The sequence below is a fragment of the Schistocerca nitens genome, chromosome 8 (assembly GCF_023898315.1).
Source record: "Schistocerca nitens isolate TAMUIC-IGC-003100 chromosome 8, iqSchNite1.1, whole genome shotgun sequence".
NCBI classification, from domain to species: Eukaryota; Metazoa; Arthropoda; class Insecta; order Orthoptera; family Acrididae; genus Schistocerca; species Schistocerca nitens.
The window spans coordinates 350,142,415-350,157,939 of record NC_064621.1 but is presented as its reverse complement, the minus strand read 5'-3'; the positions used below and the strand labels follow the sequence as shown (position 1 = coordinate 350,157,939).

At 45.9% G+C, this 15,525-nt stretch overlaps 1 protein-coding gene across 2 annotated transcripts in view; it reads left to right on the top strand.

Annotated features, from left to right (window-relative positions):
- Positions 1–15,525, top strand: part of LOC126198971 (juvenile hormone esterase-like) — a 214,940-nt gene that overhangs the window by 193,544 nt on the left and 5,871 nt on the right. For both annotated transcript variants that reach the window (XM_049935629.1, XM_049935631.1), the window contains exon 9: positions 14,619–14,751. In XM_049935629.1, coding sequence (XP_049791586.1) covers positions 14,619–14,751 — 133 coding nt within the window. The remainder of the gene's footprint in view (positions 1–14,618; positions 14,752–15,525) is intronic.

Sequence of the window (15,525 nt, the reverse complement as noted above, 5' to 3'; positions counted from 1 at the left end):
CTGCACTGGAAAGATGGACGGAGTGGTCACGCCAATTTGGATTCCATCTCGCCGCCTACAGAATTCAAGGTAATGAGCGGCAGCCTTTTCTCCTTTCCTCCATAGGCGTCCGAACGTACCGTGTGATAGTGAAATTATTTCCCCGACGCTACGTAGCAACTCTGTCCTACGACGAAATTTTGTCTGCATTAGATGCATATTTCAAAGAATCAGTCATTGTAGTTGCAAAAAGGTATACCTTCTTTCATACAAAATGTACGGCAGGTCAGGCTAATCGGGAGTGGGTTGCAACCTTGCCGGGCCTTACTAGGGATTGTGCTTTTGAGTGTCAATGTGGACTCCCTTATTCAGATACTATGGTACGTGATGCAATTGCACAGAACATTTCTGATGTTCGTATAAGGGAACAGATTTTGAAACTAGTCAATCCCTCCCTTCAACAAGTGTTGGACATATTGGATCAGCAGGACACACTTGACTTTGTTCAGGAATCATTTGAAACTTCACCAGCCATGTGTCATGTTAACCGGCCCGCCAGGCATGCTGCACGGAACAGTAAACAGCCCATGCACCCATCTGCGCAGCTGCCACCAGGCTCTCAGCCACATGTGCCGCGCAGGCAAGCAAATGCAGTGCTAAAATCATGCCCGCGGTGTGCTACTAGACATTCGCGTCAGAATTGCCCGTCACGCCAGGCTATTTGCTTTTTCTGTAATAAAACAGGACATGTTCAGAGTGTTTGCCAGAAAAAGCTCCGATCGGACACTCACAACCATTCCAGGCCCTTTGCTTCGCGCCGGAATCGGAATCGAACCAAGGATACTCCGGCTCGTGAAACTTCGCCCATGGAAATTCATGTAGTTCATTCCACTCTGCCCAGTGCCACTCTCTCTACCAGTGACTGTGTTCGTCCCACAAATAGTGTGTGTCGACATCGCCAGAAATCCCGTCATGTCACAAGTGATTTTGTACCAGTGTCAGTTCACGTTGCACGAGACAGTCGCTCTTGTCGTCAGCAGGACAATAAACTTTTTGTAGACTTGGACAGTAACGGCAAAGTGATACCATTCCAGCTCGATACCGGAGCTGCAGTTTCACTGATCAATCACGACACGTACAAACAGCTGGGCACACCTCCGTTGCATGCCGCAAATGTTAAGCTAACTGCATATTCAGGTCACGGGCTCCCTGTGTTAGGACAGTGCAGCCTTCTTGCAACATACAAAGGACAAACTAAACTTGTGTCATTGTACGTCCTTCGTTCTTCTTCTGCAGTGAACTTGTTTGGTTTCGATTTATTTCAGTTGTTTAACTTGTCTATAGTAAATCAGGTCCTATCAGTGAACCATACTGTGCCTTCAGACAGCGTTTCTCGTCTATGTGAAGAGTTTGCAGACATTTTTGCACCGGGCCTTGGTTGCGCTAAGAACTCTAAAGCACATTTGGAACTGAAAGTAAAGGTGCAACCGAAATTTTTCAGAGCGCGCAATGTTCCCCCGCATTGCTTGATGAGATCGCAAGAACATTAAACGATTTGGAATCAGAAGGTGTGATTGAACGTGTGCAGGCTTCTCTCTGGGCATCACCCTTAGTAATTTTGCCAAAACCTTCGGGAAAATTGAGACTTTGTGTGGACTTTAAGGCAACAGTGAATCCACAACTAGTGACTGCAACTTTTCCTTTACCCCGCCCGGAAGATCTTCTTGACAAACTCTGCCCGGGTAAATATTTTTCGAAGTTGGACCTAGCAGATGCGTACTTGCAAATACCAGTGGACGAAGAATCCCAGCGCGTTTTGGTGGTTAACACGCATCTTGGTTTGTATCGATTCAAACGACTGCCATTCGGGTGTGCATCCGCCCCTGCATTGTTTCAGCAATATCTGCAAACTGTTTGTGCGTCGCTCCCTACTGCAGCAAACTATCTGGACGATATTGTGATCTCCGGACGGACGGAAGAAGAACATTTAGCCAATCTCAGAACATTATTTCAGGTCTTGCGACAAAATGGTCTTCGCTTGCGGAAGGACAAATGTGTGTTTTTTGCTCGTGACTTACCCTACCTGGGACATGTACTCAATGCCCAAGGCATACATCCCTGTCCCGAGCACCTCCGTGCCGTACAAGACTTGCCTTCGCCGCAGAATTTGAAGCATCTACAGAGTGTGCGGGGAAAAATTAATTATTATCATCGCTATGTGCGCCACGCCTCTTCCATTTCAGCTCCGCTTCATCGCTTACGCCGTAAAGGTGTTCCGTTCGTCTGGACGACGGAATGCGAACGCGCCTTTCGCCAGTTGAAATCGGCGTTGCTTTCCAATACTTGCCTTACGCCGTACTATCCCCAGAAACCCCTTTCGTTGATGGTGGTTGCATCGGATTTCGGGATCGGTGCTGTGCTTGCGCACAAAGATGGATCGCATGATCACCCTATTGCCTTTGCGTCCAAATTGCTCTCGTCTGCGCAAAGAAATTATTCACAGATCAAGAAAGAAGCATTGGCTCTCGTATTTGGTGTTACTAAGTTTCATGATTTCTTGTATGGTCGTCACTTTACCATCATCAAAGACCACAAACCTTTGACATCGCTTTTTCATCCGAACAAGCCTGTACCTCTGCGTACAGCGCAGAAATTCATTCGCTGGTCTATTTTCCTCTCGCAGTACCGCTACGATATCTTGTATCGGTCCACTGCTAAGCACGGAAACGCCGATGCGTTGTCCCATTTGCCTGTTGCTGAGGACAGAGCATTCGATTCTTCCGAACGTGCTTGCATGTTCATTGATGCGGAAACCGATGACGTGGTCGAATCGTTTCCGATTGATTTTCGTCGTGTAGCTACAGCCACAGCTGCCGACCCTGTTCTTGCCACCGTTCTGCGTTTTGTTGCTACGCAATGGCCCTTGTCAAAGTCACGGATCGAGGATCCGTTGGTTCGCCGATTTTTTGCTCACAAGGGGAGACTTTTGTACGACGTGGTGTTTTGCTGTTGCGTTCTGATAATGATCAGTCCAGGGTCGTGGTCCCACGTTCGTTACAGTCCTCTGTCTTACAGCTTCTCCACCAAGGACATTGGGGTATAGTGAGAACGAAACAACTTGCTCGTCAACACTGTACTTGGTTCGGAATCGATGCTGCGATTACGAATATGTGCTCTTCTTACATGGCGTGTGCCGAACAACAATCCGCACCACCGCGGAAATTCTTTGCATGGCCAAAAGTCACTTCCCCTTGGCAACGCTTACACGTCGATTTTGCTGGTCCATTCTGGAATGCTCGATGGTTGGTTCTGGTCGATTCATTCAGTAATTTTCCTTTTGTTGTCCGGATGTCTTCCACGACGTCATCTGCCACCATTCAAGCGTTATCTGCTATCTTTTGCATTGAAGGTCTTCCACAGACTATTGTTTCCGACAATGGCCCACAATTCATGTCCGCAGAATTTCAGTCATTCTGCAAGGCCAATGGTATTCAACATCTGACATCCGCGCCGTTTTCGCCACAGTCAAACGGTGCCGCTGAACGATTGGTCCGGACTTTCAAGTCACAGATGTTGAAGTTGCAAAAGTCGCATTCTCGGGAGGACGCATTGTTGCTCTTTTTGTCCTCGTATCGCTCTCACCCCGAGATGGTCGCTCGCCGGCTGAGTTGCTCCACGGTCGTCCTCATCGAACCTTTTGCTCCAGGCGACGTTGTCTACTATCGTCACTATCGAGGTTCACGGCGTTGGCTCGAAGGGCGCATTCTTCGCTGCCTCGGCCGCGCTATGTATCTGGTTTTGGGGGCCTCTGGTGAGGTGCGTCGGCATCTCAATCAGCTGCGCCTCTGTCGTCGCACGGGATCTGCCGCTCCCCGTCTGCTTTCAGCGACGGAGCAGTCCGGTCAGCGCCCTGGGGACCCATCTACTGGCTCGCCTCAGCCCCAGGGGTTACCGACGCTGCCTTCCATTTTGCCCTATGGCGACGCGCCGCCGCCGCCGCCGCCACCGCCGCCGCCGCCGCCGCCCGCAGTGGACGCGTCGCTGCAACCGCCGGGCGCCTCCCTGGGTCACGCGCCGCCGATCGCTTCCCGTGACCAGTTGTCCTCCGCCATGGACTTCTTGCCCGCTCCGGACCATATGTCGTCTTCGCCCGTTGGGTGCCCCGGCCCGATGGAGGTCGACCCCGTCGGCCCCTCCTGTCTCTCTACGGGCGCATACACCGCATGTTGGCGTGCACCCTGGAGCAGGTTTTCAGGCGTTTCCTAGCTCCCCTTGGACCGAATGGCAGGGTGCGGGTGGCACAGCCTCGCCTGTTGTTAGGCTCCCCACCTCGTCGCATACGTCAACATGGGGTCCCCCCACGGCGGGCGGAAGCCTTATAACACCACCGTACGCCGATTTACGGGGGAGGAATGTGGTGTCACCGCCAGACACCACACTTGCTAGGTGGTAGCCTTTAAATCGGCCGCGGTCCATTAGTATACGTCGGACCCGCGTTTTCAGGCGTTTCCTAGCTCCCCTTGGACCGAATGGCAGGGTGCGGGTGGCACAGCCTCGCCTGTTGTTAGGCTCCCCACCTCGTCGCATACGTCAACATGGGGTCCTCCCCACGGCGGGCGGAAGCCTTATAACACCACCGTACGCCGATTTGCGGGGGAGGAATGTGGTGTCACCGCCAGACACCACACTTGCTACGTGGTAGCCTTTAAATCGGCCGCGGTCCATTAGTATACGTCGGACCCGCGTGTCGCCACTATCAGTGATTGCAGACCGAGCGCCGCCACACGGCAGGTCAAGAGGGACTTCCTAGCACTCGCCCCAGTTGTACAACCGACTTTGCTAGCGATGGTTCACTGACAAAATACGCTCTCATTTGCCGAGACGATAGTTAGCATAGCCTTCAGCTACGTCATTTGCTACGACCTAGCAAGGCGCCGTTATTCAGTTGCTATTGATATTGTATAGAATGTACAGACAAGAGTTACGTTCAACATTAATGGGTTAAAGTTAAGTATTCCACCAAGTACCACCTTTTTTCTGAAGTCTAAATTCCTTGTCCTGTTCCAGACCTCACGCCAGCCTGCGTGAGCTTAAACGCGTGTCTTTCGGCTTCCTCCAAACTCCGTGGGTTGGCTCCTGCCAATCCACAACAGTTTACATACTGAATTAGACGTTGTGCATCCTGATATACTTCTTCTGACCCTTCGTCCTCTGCTTGTGTCTTCGGCATATATACCTCTACATCTACAATTATACTCCGCAAGCCACCCAACGGTGTGTGGTGGAGGGCACTTCACGTGCCACTGTCATTACCTCCCTTTCCTGTTCCAGTCGCGTACGGTTCGCGGGAAGAACGACTGCCGGAAAGCCTCCGTGCACGCTCGAATCTCTCTAATTTTACATTCGTGAGGTATAAGTAGGGGGAAGCAATATATTCGATACCTCATCCAGAAACGCACCCTCTCGAAACCTGGACAGCAAGCTACACCGCGATGCAGAGCGCCTCTCAGTCTGCCACTTGAGTTTGCTAAACATCTCCGTAACGCTGTCACGCTTACCAAATAACCCTGTGACGAGGCGCGCCGCTCTTCTTTAGATCTTCTCTATCTCCTCCGTCAACCCGACCTGGTACGGATCCCAAACTGATGAGCAATACTCAAGTATAGGTCGAACGAGTGTTTTGTAAGCCACCTCCTTTGTTGATGGACTACATTTTCTAAGCACTCTCCCAATGAATCTCAACCTTGTGCCCGCCTTACCAACAATTAATTTTATATGATCATTCCACTTCAAATCGTTCCGCACGCATACTCCCAGATATTTTACAGAAGAAACTGCTACCAGTGTTTGTTCCGCTATCATATAATCATACAATAAAGGACCCTTCTTTCTACGTATTCGCAATATATTACATTTGTCTATGTTAAGGGTCAGTTGCCACTCCCTGCACCAAGTGCCTATCCGCTGCAGATCTTCCTGCATTTCGCTGCAATTTTCTAATGCTGCAACTTCTCTGTATACTACAGCATCATCCGCGAAAAGCCGTATGGAACTTCCGACACTGTCTACTAGCTCATTTATATACATTGTGAAAAGCAACAGTCCCATAACACTCCCCTGTGGCACACCAGAGGTTACTTTAACGTCTGTAGACGTCTCTCCATTGAGAACAACATGCTGTGTTCTATTTGCTAAAAACTCTTCAATCCAGCCACACAGCTGATCTGATATTCCGTAGGCTCTTACTTTGTTTATCAGGCGACAGTGCGGAACTGTATCGAACGCCTTCCGGAAGTCAAGGAAAATGGCATCTACCTGTGTGCCTGTATCTAATATTTTCTGGGTCTCAGGAACAAATAAAGCGAGTTGGGTCTCACACGATCGCTGTTTCCGGAATCCATGTTGATTCCTACAGAGTAGATTCTGGGTTTCCAGAAACGACATGATACGCGAGCAAAAAACATGTTCTAAAATTCTACAACAGATCGACGTCAGAGATATAGGTCTATAGTTTTGCGCATCTGCTCGACGACCCTTCTTGAAGACTGGGACTACCTGTGGTCTTTTCCAATCATTTGGAACCTTCCGTTCCTCTAGAGACTTGCGGTACACGGCTGTTAGAAGGGGGCCAAGTTCTTTCGCGTATTCTGTGTAGAAACGATTTGGTATCCCGTCAGGTCCAGTGGACTTTCCTCTGTTGATTGATTTCAGTTGCTTTTCTATTCCTTGGACACTTATTTCGATGTCAGCCATTTTTTCGTTTGTCCGAGGATTTAGAGAAGGAACTGCAGTGCGGTCTTCCTCTGTGAAATAGCTTTGGAAAAAGGTGTTTAGTATTTCAGCTTTACGCGTGTCATCCTCTGTTTCAGTGCCATCATCATCCCGGAGTGGCTGAACTATTGTTGGCGATAGTTTGCTGTCGATTCTGACGAGGATAATACTATCAGTGAGCTGTGCACAGTAACTCACTCTCTGCCCTATCTTCATATTTTTCATGAATCTTACTCTAGTTATACCGCTGGCTGCTGCTATTTCAATAACCCTATATTCGTCTGACGATAAATCCTTGCTTCATTCCATTTCGCTACACTGAAACCACCTATATCGTTAATGGACGTTTGCATTTGTCTGTTAAGATTTTCTAGCTTCTCGTCCACATAAAAACATCTGACATTACACACTTCGACTCGTTGGTTACATCTTCCTTTACAGTCTCCTTCTGTAAATCTGAATGCGGAACTACTCTTGAATTATTTACCAGTGGAGAGATCATCATGACACTTAGTGAATTAAAGGCTACATATTTTCATATACATCTATACTCCGCAAGCCCCGCTGTGTGTGGCATATGGTACTTTATGCATCACTGTCACTTCCCCTCTTTCCTGTTCCAGTTACAAGTGATTCGCAAGAAGAACGACTGCCAGTAAGCAGTCGTCTCAAATCTCTTTTATCGTCATGGTCTTTTCGCGAAATATACGTAGGAGGAAGCAATACAAGGTGTCCCAGAAATGTTGCGACAAACTTCGAGGTGTTGTTGCAACTGATTGCCACAATCGCCAATGGAGACATGGAGTTAGTTGTTGTTTAGAGAGTCCTTGCCTCCTATGAGCACAATGCCCTGTTACCTCGATAGGTTCTGAACACGGGTATCCATCTGCAGTTTATTTTTCTCCAGGAACATTCTAAAACCTCGAATGTTTCTCGGTATACAGGAGAAAAAACTGCAGATGGAAACTCGTGTCCAAAACCGTCATCCATCGAGGCAACAGAGCATCACATTCAAAGGCGACAAGGCTGTTCTACGCAGCAACTAGCTTCATCTTCTCCACTGGCGATCGTGTCAACCAGCCGCGATCACTGAACAACTGCGAGACATTCCGCCTACCGTCCGTCAGTGCACGAAGTCACGTTTCTTGCCGAAAGGATGGTCTGATGGCAGGCGCATGTAACTTCGACGTTCTGTAGCGTCTTTGGATGACGTTTCCGGACACGGATTCCTACCCTCGATTTGTTCCTCAAGATACCCTCTACAACCCCTCGAAGTCTGTTCATATATTTCTGGAACGCCCTGTATATTGGTTGATTCTTCTAGGAACGTACATTTTCGGAACTTTTAGAGTAAATCACACAGTGATGCAAAACGCCTCTCTTGTGGCGCCTGCCACTGGAGTTCGTTGATTATCTTCGTGATGCTTTCATGATTACTAAATGTACCTCTGATGAAACACGCTGCTCTTCTTTGGATCGCCTCTATTTCCTTTATCAATCCTACTTGGTACAGGTCCCATACTGAAGAGCAACATTCAAGTATTTGTCGAACGAGGGTTTTGTAAGCTACCTCCTTCGCTGATGCACTAGATTTCCTGAGGATTCTGCCAATGAATCACAGTCTGGCATCGGCATTTTCTGTGATTAGTCTTACGTTGCGTGGAAATAGAGTGCGTGTCTTTAATGTGGTGTCCCCATTGCCTTCTGCATCCTCATGCCGTAGATCGTTCCTGATACTTCCACCTTTTAGGGACAGTCTCCCATCCCAAAGGCAATGGGTTGTCCTGAGACTCTGTCGACTCCTCCGATCTCGCGGATGACTCCTTATACCGAAATTCTGCCGCCACCAATGCTGATTAGTATTATTCGAAATTAAATCAACGCCTGGCCCCGAACACGCAATGCAACGTTATAGTAGCTCTGTGGATTATTATCACTGCCTCTGGTGAACAGAAAAGTTCGGGCACGTGTGTTTCCATAGAATCTAATTTGTTTAGCTCTTGAGTAGATACCTAACGAAGACACTCTAAAAGGTACTCTAAATGTGTGTTTCTAACAATCTGTAGCTGACAGACTAAAATATCCTCCCTGCCCCTTCCACGTGATCAAGAACATTCTTCTTCTTTCGTTGCGCCCTACTTTGGAGTACGTTAAATCAATTAATTTTTAACGTTCTCTGCCTTTCGATTAGCCTGGTATTGTTTCATTCTTCCTTATATTGCTTTCCTTTCTTCTTCAGAGACTTACATTGTTCGTTTGGTTTTCACTTTGACTTGGAATCTCTCTTTCTTGTCTGTGGTTCTTTTTTCCAGTTTTATCTATGAGCATATTTTGTGATTTAGAGTTCTCATTCGTCTATCTCCGTTTCATGAAACCAATTTGGTTGTTTTTTGCGGAAGCAGTCAAATGTTATTATTAATCTACTAGGCCTGTTCAGAAAGTAAGCTCCGATTGATTGCCAAATTGAAACCACAGTAAACATCAGAAATGTTTTACTTGTAACAATTAGCTACACCTTTCAGCTACTTCTCTACGTAGTCGCCGTTCTGACTTAGACTTTTGTCATAGCGTTGTACCAACTTTTCAATAGCCTCAACATAGAAGGCAGCCGCCAGTGCTTTCCGCCAATTCTCCACGCTGGCCTACACCTCGTTGTCTGTGTCAAAATGTTGTCTTCAAAGACAGCGGTTCATGTGACCAGAGATGAAACTCAGGGGGAGACAATTGCGGACTGTATTGTGGGTAATCTCACATTTCCATTTGAAAACGATGCAGGAGCATCTTCATTGCCCCTGCAGAATGCGGCTGCGAATTGTCTTGAAGAAGAAACAGCACGACAGTTATGTAATGTTAGCTGCATAGCTTCAGGCGAAATTTCTCACCAGGCCCTCGTACTTGGCGGCAGACACTATTTTCTAGACATCTTTACGCACTCACTGCGAGCTCAGAAATGAGAAGAGCGACGTGATGCTACCTGGGGTTATACTAGAGACACTACCCAACACATCTGTGCAAAGCTTTATCGGATTTTCATAGTCGTTTCCATTTCGCGACCGATCGGAGCTTACTTTCTGAACGCCCCTCGTATTTGAGTTCATTCTGAGAATGTGTCCATAAAAATCAAGTCCTCTTTTCCTCTTTGTGTCTGGAAGTTTCTCGGTAGTTTGGTAAAGGGTCTCATTTTTATGTGAATTTGAATGTTATTGTGGAATCTGGGGCCGGCCGGGGTGGCCGAGTGGTTCTAGGCGCTACAGTCTGGAACCGCGCGACCGCTACGGTCGCAGGTTTGAATCCTGCCTCGGGCATGGATATCTGTGATGTCCTTAGGTTAGTTAGGTTTAAGTAGTTCTAAGTTCCAGGGGACTGATGACCTCAGACGTTAAGTCTCATAGTGCTCAGAGTCATTTGAACCATTTTTTGGAATCTGGGGCCACGGATTTTTCTTAATATCTTCCTTTCTTTGATCTCCAGCCTCTCAGTTAGGCCATGGTTGGTGATGGACAATGTTTCGGTTACATAATGACTCTGGTTTGATTACTGTACTATAATACCTTAGTTTTACATCCCACGGGAGGGACTGTTTGTTATATGTGTTTTTGGTGAGTTCGAAGGCCAGTTCAACGTAACTTCTTCTAGATTCCATTGCCTCTTTCTCGAGGGCATTCCAGCTGATTCATTCTGCAAGATCTTTGAATTCTTTTAGGATCTCTATTTTTTTTGTTCTCCCACTTTAAAACATTTTGGTGGGTTTTTATGTTTTTCATTATCTTGGTCTTTTAAAGGATATTTTGAGACCTAGTTCTTGAGCTTAATTTTGTAGGTCTCGGGCTAGTAGGGCCATGTTATCTGCAAAGGCTAGACAATTAACTCTGATGCCTTTGTTTTATGTTCCTAGTCGAGTTCCACTATGTATCTTCATATTCCACTCTCCGATTACTTTTTCTAGGGGGCAGTTAAATAGCAATGGGCACAGTCCATCTCATTGGCGTACCACAGTTTTTATCTCAAAAGCATAGGAGAGTTCTCACATGAATTTTACTTTGGAGCACGCGTTCGTAATGGTTTCTCTAATTAGGTGTATGTGTGGTTTGCTTCTTTTTATCTAGAGATGAGGGATTCCCCAGCCTATTGGATCGTGTGCTTTCTGAAAGCCTATGAAAGTGATAACATATGATTTTGCTCTTGATTTTTGATAGGCTACGAGGTTTTCGAGGTTTAGATTTTGTCCTAGACAGGATCTTCCTTTTTTGAAACCTGCTTGGTATTATCCAAGTTGATTGGGGTTCTGCCCAGTATAGTGCGACTTTAGAGAATATCTTATGGAATGGGTGGATGAGAGACGTCTTCCATTCATCTGGGATTCTTTCAGTTATTCAGATGTCTTCGAAGATGTTTTGGAGAGAGTCTATGGCATTTTTTTGACATTTTTCCAAATTTCAGCTGCTATTTGGTTTTCTCCTCAGGCTATAAAGTTTTTTGAGATTTGAAATGACTGTCTATAGTTCCTCGGTGGACGGTAGTTCAGAGTTAGGTAGGTCTGATTGTTGGTGAGGTCTTAAAGTCCATTTTTTTCTGTGGGTTCTTCACAGTTGAGATTGTTTCTGAAATATTTTGCAATTAGCGCTGTTGTTGCGGGCAATATTTCCGTTTTTGTTTCGGAGCTGTAGGGCCGGTGGGCTATATTTGATTAGTTCTTGTTTAAAAGTCTTACGAGAGTTCCTTGTCTTGTTTTTGATTAAGTCTTAGTTGATCTGAAAGAGAAGATTCTTTTGATATTTTTGTTCATTAATCTTCTTATGTTTAAGAAGGTTTGTATGTTGTGATCACTTTTTTGTGATTACCGCTGTTGTCATACTTTTCTTCCTAATTCAAGGAATCTGTCACACCCTTCTGTCCACCAGGCATGTTTTCTGGCTTTGCTTATGGGAGCTGTTGGCTTTACTTATTAGGCTTTCTTTTAGTTGATCCCTGGTTTTGTTTTGCATGTCTTTAATCCTGAGGGGAAGGTCCCAGGAATTTATCTTTTCTAGATCGGATTTTTCCTTCTTTTGGGGTTGTTGGTTTCGTTGTTCCTTTTAGGGATGATTTTGAATTTAATTTTAGAAAAGTAGTGATCAGAATCTAGGTTGGCTCCTCGAAGAACTTTGACATTTTGTATTTCTTTGAGGAACTTCAGTTCGATTGTCTCGTGATAGAGTTGGAATTGACCAAGGTGTGGGTTTGTTGGGACACATGTTTTCTGTTTTCGAGATAGCTTCTTAAAGGATGTGAATTTCAGGATCATGTGCTTGGCATAATTCTCTCATCTGATGCCATTTTGGTTAGTTCTGTTACGTGCTGGGTAGCTTCCACTTTTTCTTTCTTTTTGTATTTCTTCTCCTTTTCTCTCTGGGCATACGGCCTTGCCGCAGTGGTAACACCGGTTCCAGTCAGATCACTGAAGTTAAGCGCTGTCGGGCTGGGCTAGCACTTGGATGGGTGACCAGCCGGTCTGCCGAGCGCTGTTGGCAAAACGGGTTGCACTCAGCCCTTGTGAGCCAAACTGAGGAGCTACTTGATTGAGAAGTAGCGGCTCCGGTCTCGTAAACTGACACACGGCCGGGAGAGCGGCGTGCTGACCACATGCCCCTCCATATCCGCATCCAGTAACGCCTGTGGGGTGAAGATGACACGGCGGCCGGTCCATACCGTTGGGTCTTCCAAGGCCTGTTCGGGCGGAGTTTTATTTTCTCTCTGGGGATTGAAGTCCCCGATAAAACGACATTGTGCTTTTCAGGATTTTTTGCAAAAAATCGAGTTAGTCCCAAAAACCGTTTCAGCCTTTATTTGTCCTTTTTGTTGTCTTCATTTATGGGAGCTTGTGCAGTAACGATGGTGTATGCTTTGTCAGCAGATTTGAAGGAAGTGTGGGAGTCCTTCAGATTGTGATTCAAGGTTGATAAAGGAGTGCAAAATATTGCGAAGCCAATTCCAAGCTGTGGTCTGTTTACCATAATTTTTTTCCTACCTTTCCCCTTCTATATTCTGAAGCCTCCAGAATCAAAATTGTTTTCATCATTTATCTGGTTTATTGTAGGGCCGTTATGAGAATCTTGTGATTCTTGAAAGTGTATGTAAGATGTTCTAATTTTCCAGGTTTTAGAAGAGAATTTTCGCTCAAAGTACCTATGTAACTTCATCTTGCTTGAGGTTCAAGGACTCTCCGACTCGTCTTTGTGCAATGCTGCAGACTCGACAGAATCCGATTGTTTGCTTTTGTGAACTTTGATGCAGTGGATTGTCCACCTGGGGTAATTTTTTTCACATCAAAGTCTTCCATGACTGATAATATTATGTATAGGGTGGCTCTTATTGTTAGAGGCTCTAGTTTACGGCCACTGTTGTTAACCCTGGAGTTATTTTTCAGCCACCCTTAACCTGGGGAACAGGCGCTGACAACGGGCCACCGAGTCTAGGGACAGCCGCCTTTGGATTTCGATTTCTGTGTTGGTCCGCGACTGGTATTTTATTTCCCACCTACCCTGCGTATCTGCAGAGCCTTTCCCTGTTCGCCACTTGCGCCCGGTAGAGGAACAGAACAACCCCTCCCCCCTCCCCCTCGGACCAAGACCGGAATGATTCTTTCGAAAGGGTACAGCCTCTTTCCTTTCCCATCCTTCCCTAATCCGAGCTTGTGCTCCGTCTATAATGCCCTCGTTGTCGACGGGACGTTAAACACTCCTCCGGATGAAGAACATTATATGTTACAAAAAAATGGTTCAAATGGCTCTGAGCACTATGGGACTTAACATCTATGGTCATCAGTCCCCTAGAACTTAGAACTACTTAAACCTAACTAACCTAAAGGACAGCACACAACACCCAGCCATCACGAGGCAGAGAAAATCCCTGACCCCGCCGGGAATCGAACCCGGGAACCCGGGCGTGGGAAGCGAGAACGCTACCGCACGACCACGAGATGCGGGCATTATATGTTACATTTTTCAAAGTTTATGTAGTGTCCGCTGCCGCCGTTTCGATATCCTTTTCGTGTGTTATGTTCTATATTTAACGCCTGTCTTCACCCAGATTACCTAGCATTTTGACTCTACTTATATCGCATCAATCAGTGTTGAATTTTTCATGTAAATGAATATTTCGCAACTGTTCGTATATCTCCACCTTACTGGCGTATATTGCATTTGAAATTTAAAATTTCGCTCCTATTTATGTCTAGTTTTAGTCACTTTCTGTACGAATTATTGCATCCGCTTTAGCACTATTCACAAGTGAAATTAGTTGTGTGACTTTAATCCGAACGCTTCTGTGAAAAATATAGAGGACTCACTATTGACTAAGTCCCTCACCAAACGTATCTGTAAGCAGCAGTTGCATGTGACGCCGTATCGTTTTTTCTTGCACATCTAGCGGTCGCTGTTGCCCCTGCAGGTCGTTCACCTTTTGTAAGCGTAATGTAAAATTATTCCTACCACAAGAGTTAGAGATGTCAATTTTCCCTTTTTTTAGCTGCGGGTAACATACTCTGCGTCAGTAATCGAATCATCCTCCTTGGTACTTATTCAGCCAATAAGAAACAACTACGTTCCGGTTCCATCCGTTACCGACTGCAGCTTTAACACGATTCAAGTTGTTAACTGAACTAGGTGGTTTAAGAGTTAGTCTCAGCTAAAGTAATTGTTGTACATTCCACTACATTTGCAGCAGCGACACTAAAAATGCGTCTCAAACTACCTGAGGCGAAAATATACTTTTTGTCAAAAGTACTACATAGTTGCTTAACTCTTGTAGTACTGTTGACGAAAAGTATATTTACGCCTCGTATAGCTTGAGACATTCCCAACTATGTCTGATGTACAAATACTTTTCAGGTATGGTTCATGCAGGGGAACTTCTGTATCTGTTTCCGAGCAACTCCTCGGGACCAATCACGAATCCTAAATCCAACGACGGAAAAGTGGCAAGTGAGTTGGCAACATTGTGGACCAATTTCCCCAAATACGGGTAAGTCCCATCAATAATGATTCTGATTTCTTTATTTTATCTGGTAATAGTGCCCTGAATCATTAATCACTTAAAAAGAGCGTCAGTCAGTCGCATTTATAACATTACACCGAACAAGTCGTAAAGGCTATATCAGATACTACAGAATAATCACAAATAATAATGTTTGGTCACTGAAAACAAAACGTTGGCTATTGCAATAGCCGTTGATGCAGTCAGATCTTGTAGAGGACAACCCGACAGTCAATTGCGAACTGGTGTTTGTATTATCAACTTGCATTGAGTTGAAGTCCTCAACTGTCTTTGCTGAACTGAATGTGTGATACATCCTAGAGAGAGGGGGTAACATCCACACAAGTAATTTTATTCACTCGCCTGTCTCAGGACCTAGGTCCAACATTATTTTTCCTTCCTTGACACCACGTTGGAGCCTTTAGTTTAAGGCGCATAAGTGCAGCTGTTTCGTGTAGGTGGCTGGCAGACTGCGTGTATAACGTAGTGTTTGTTTTGTTGATCGAGTTGAAAGAGAAGGAAGAGGTTGCAAGATAGCGTTGGCACGCAACTTTCTCATCCCAAATGGCACAAACGGCACCAAACAGCGTAACACCACCAATGAGTGGCGAATTTGACTCAAGACATCGAAGTAAAATGTGGTGATCAGGAATTTTTCTTCTTAGGAGGTCAGATAATCCGTCGCCCTGGATTCGAAATAGCCACCACCGAGTCGTATGCCGAAAGAATGACGCGCGTAAGCGATCTCGGCTACAAAGGTAG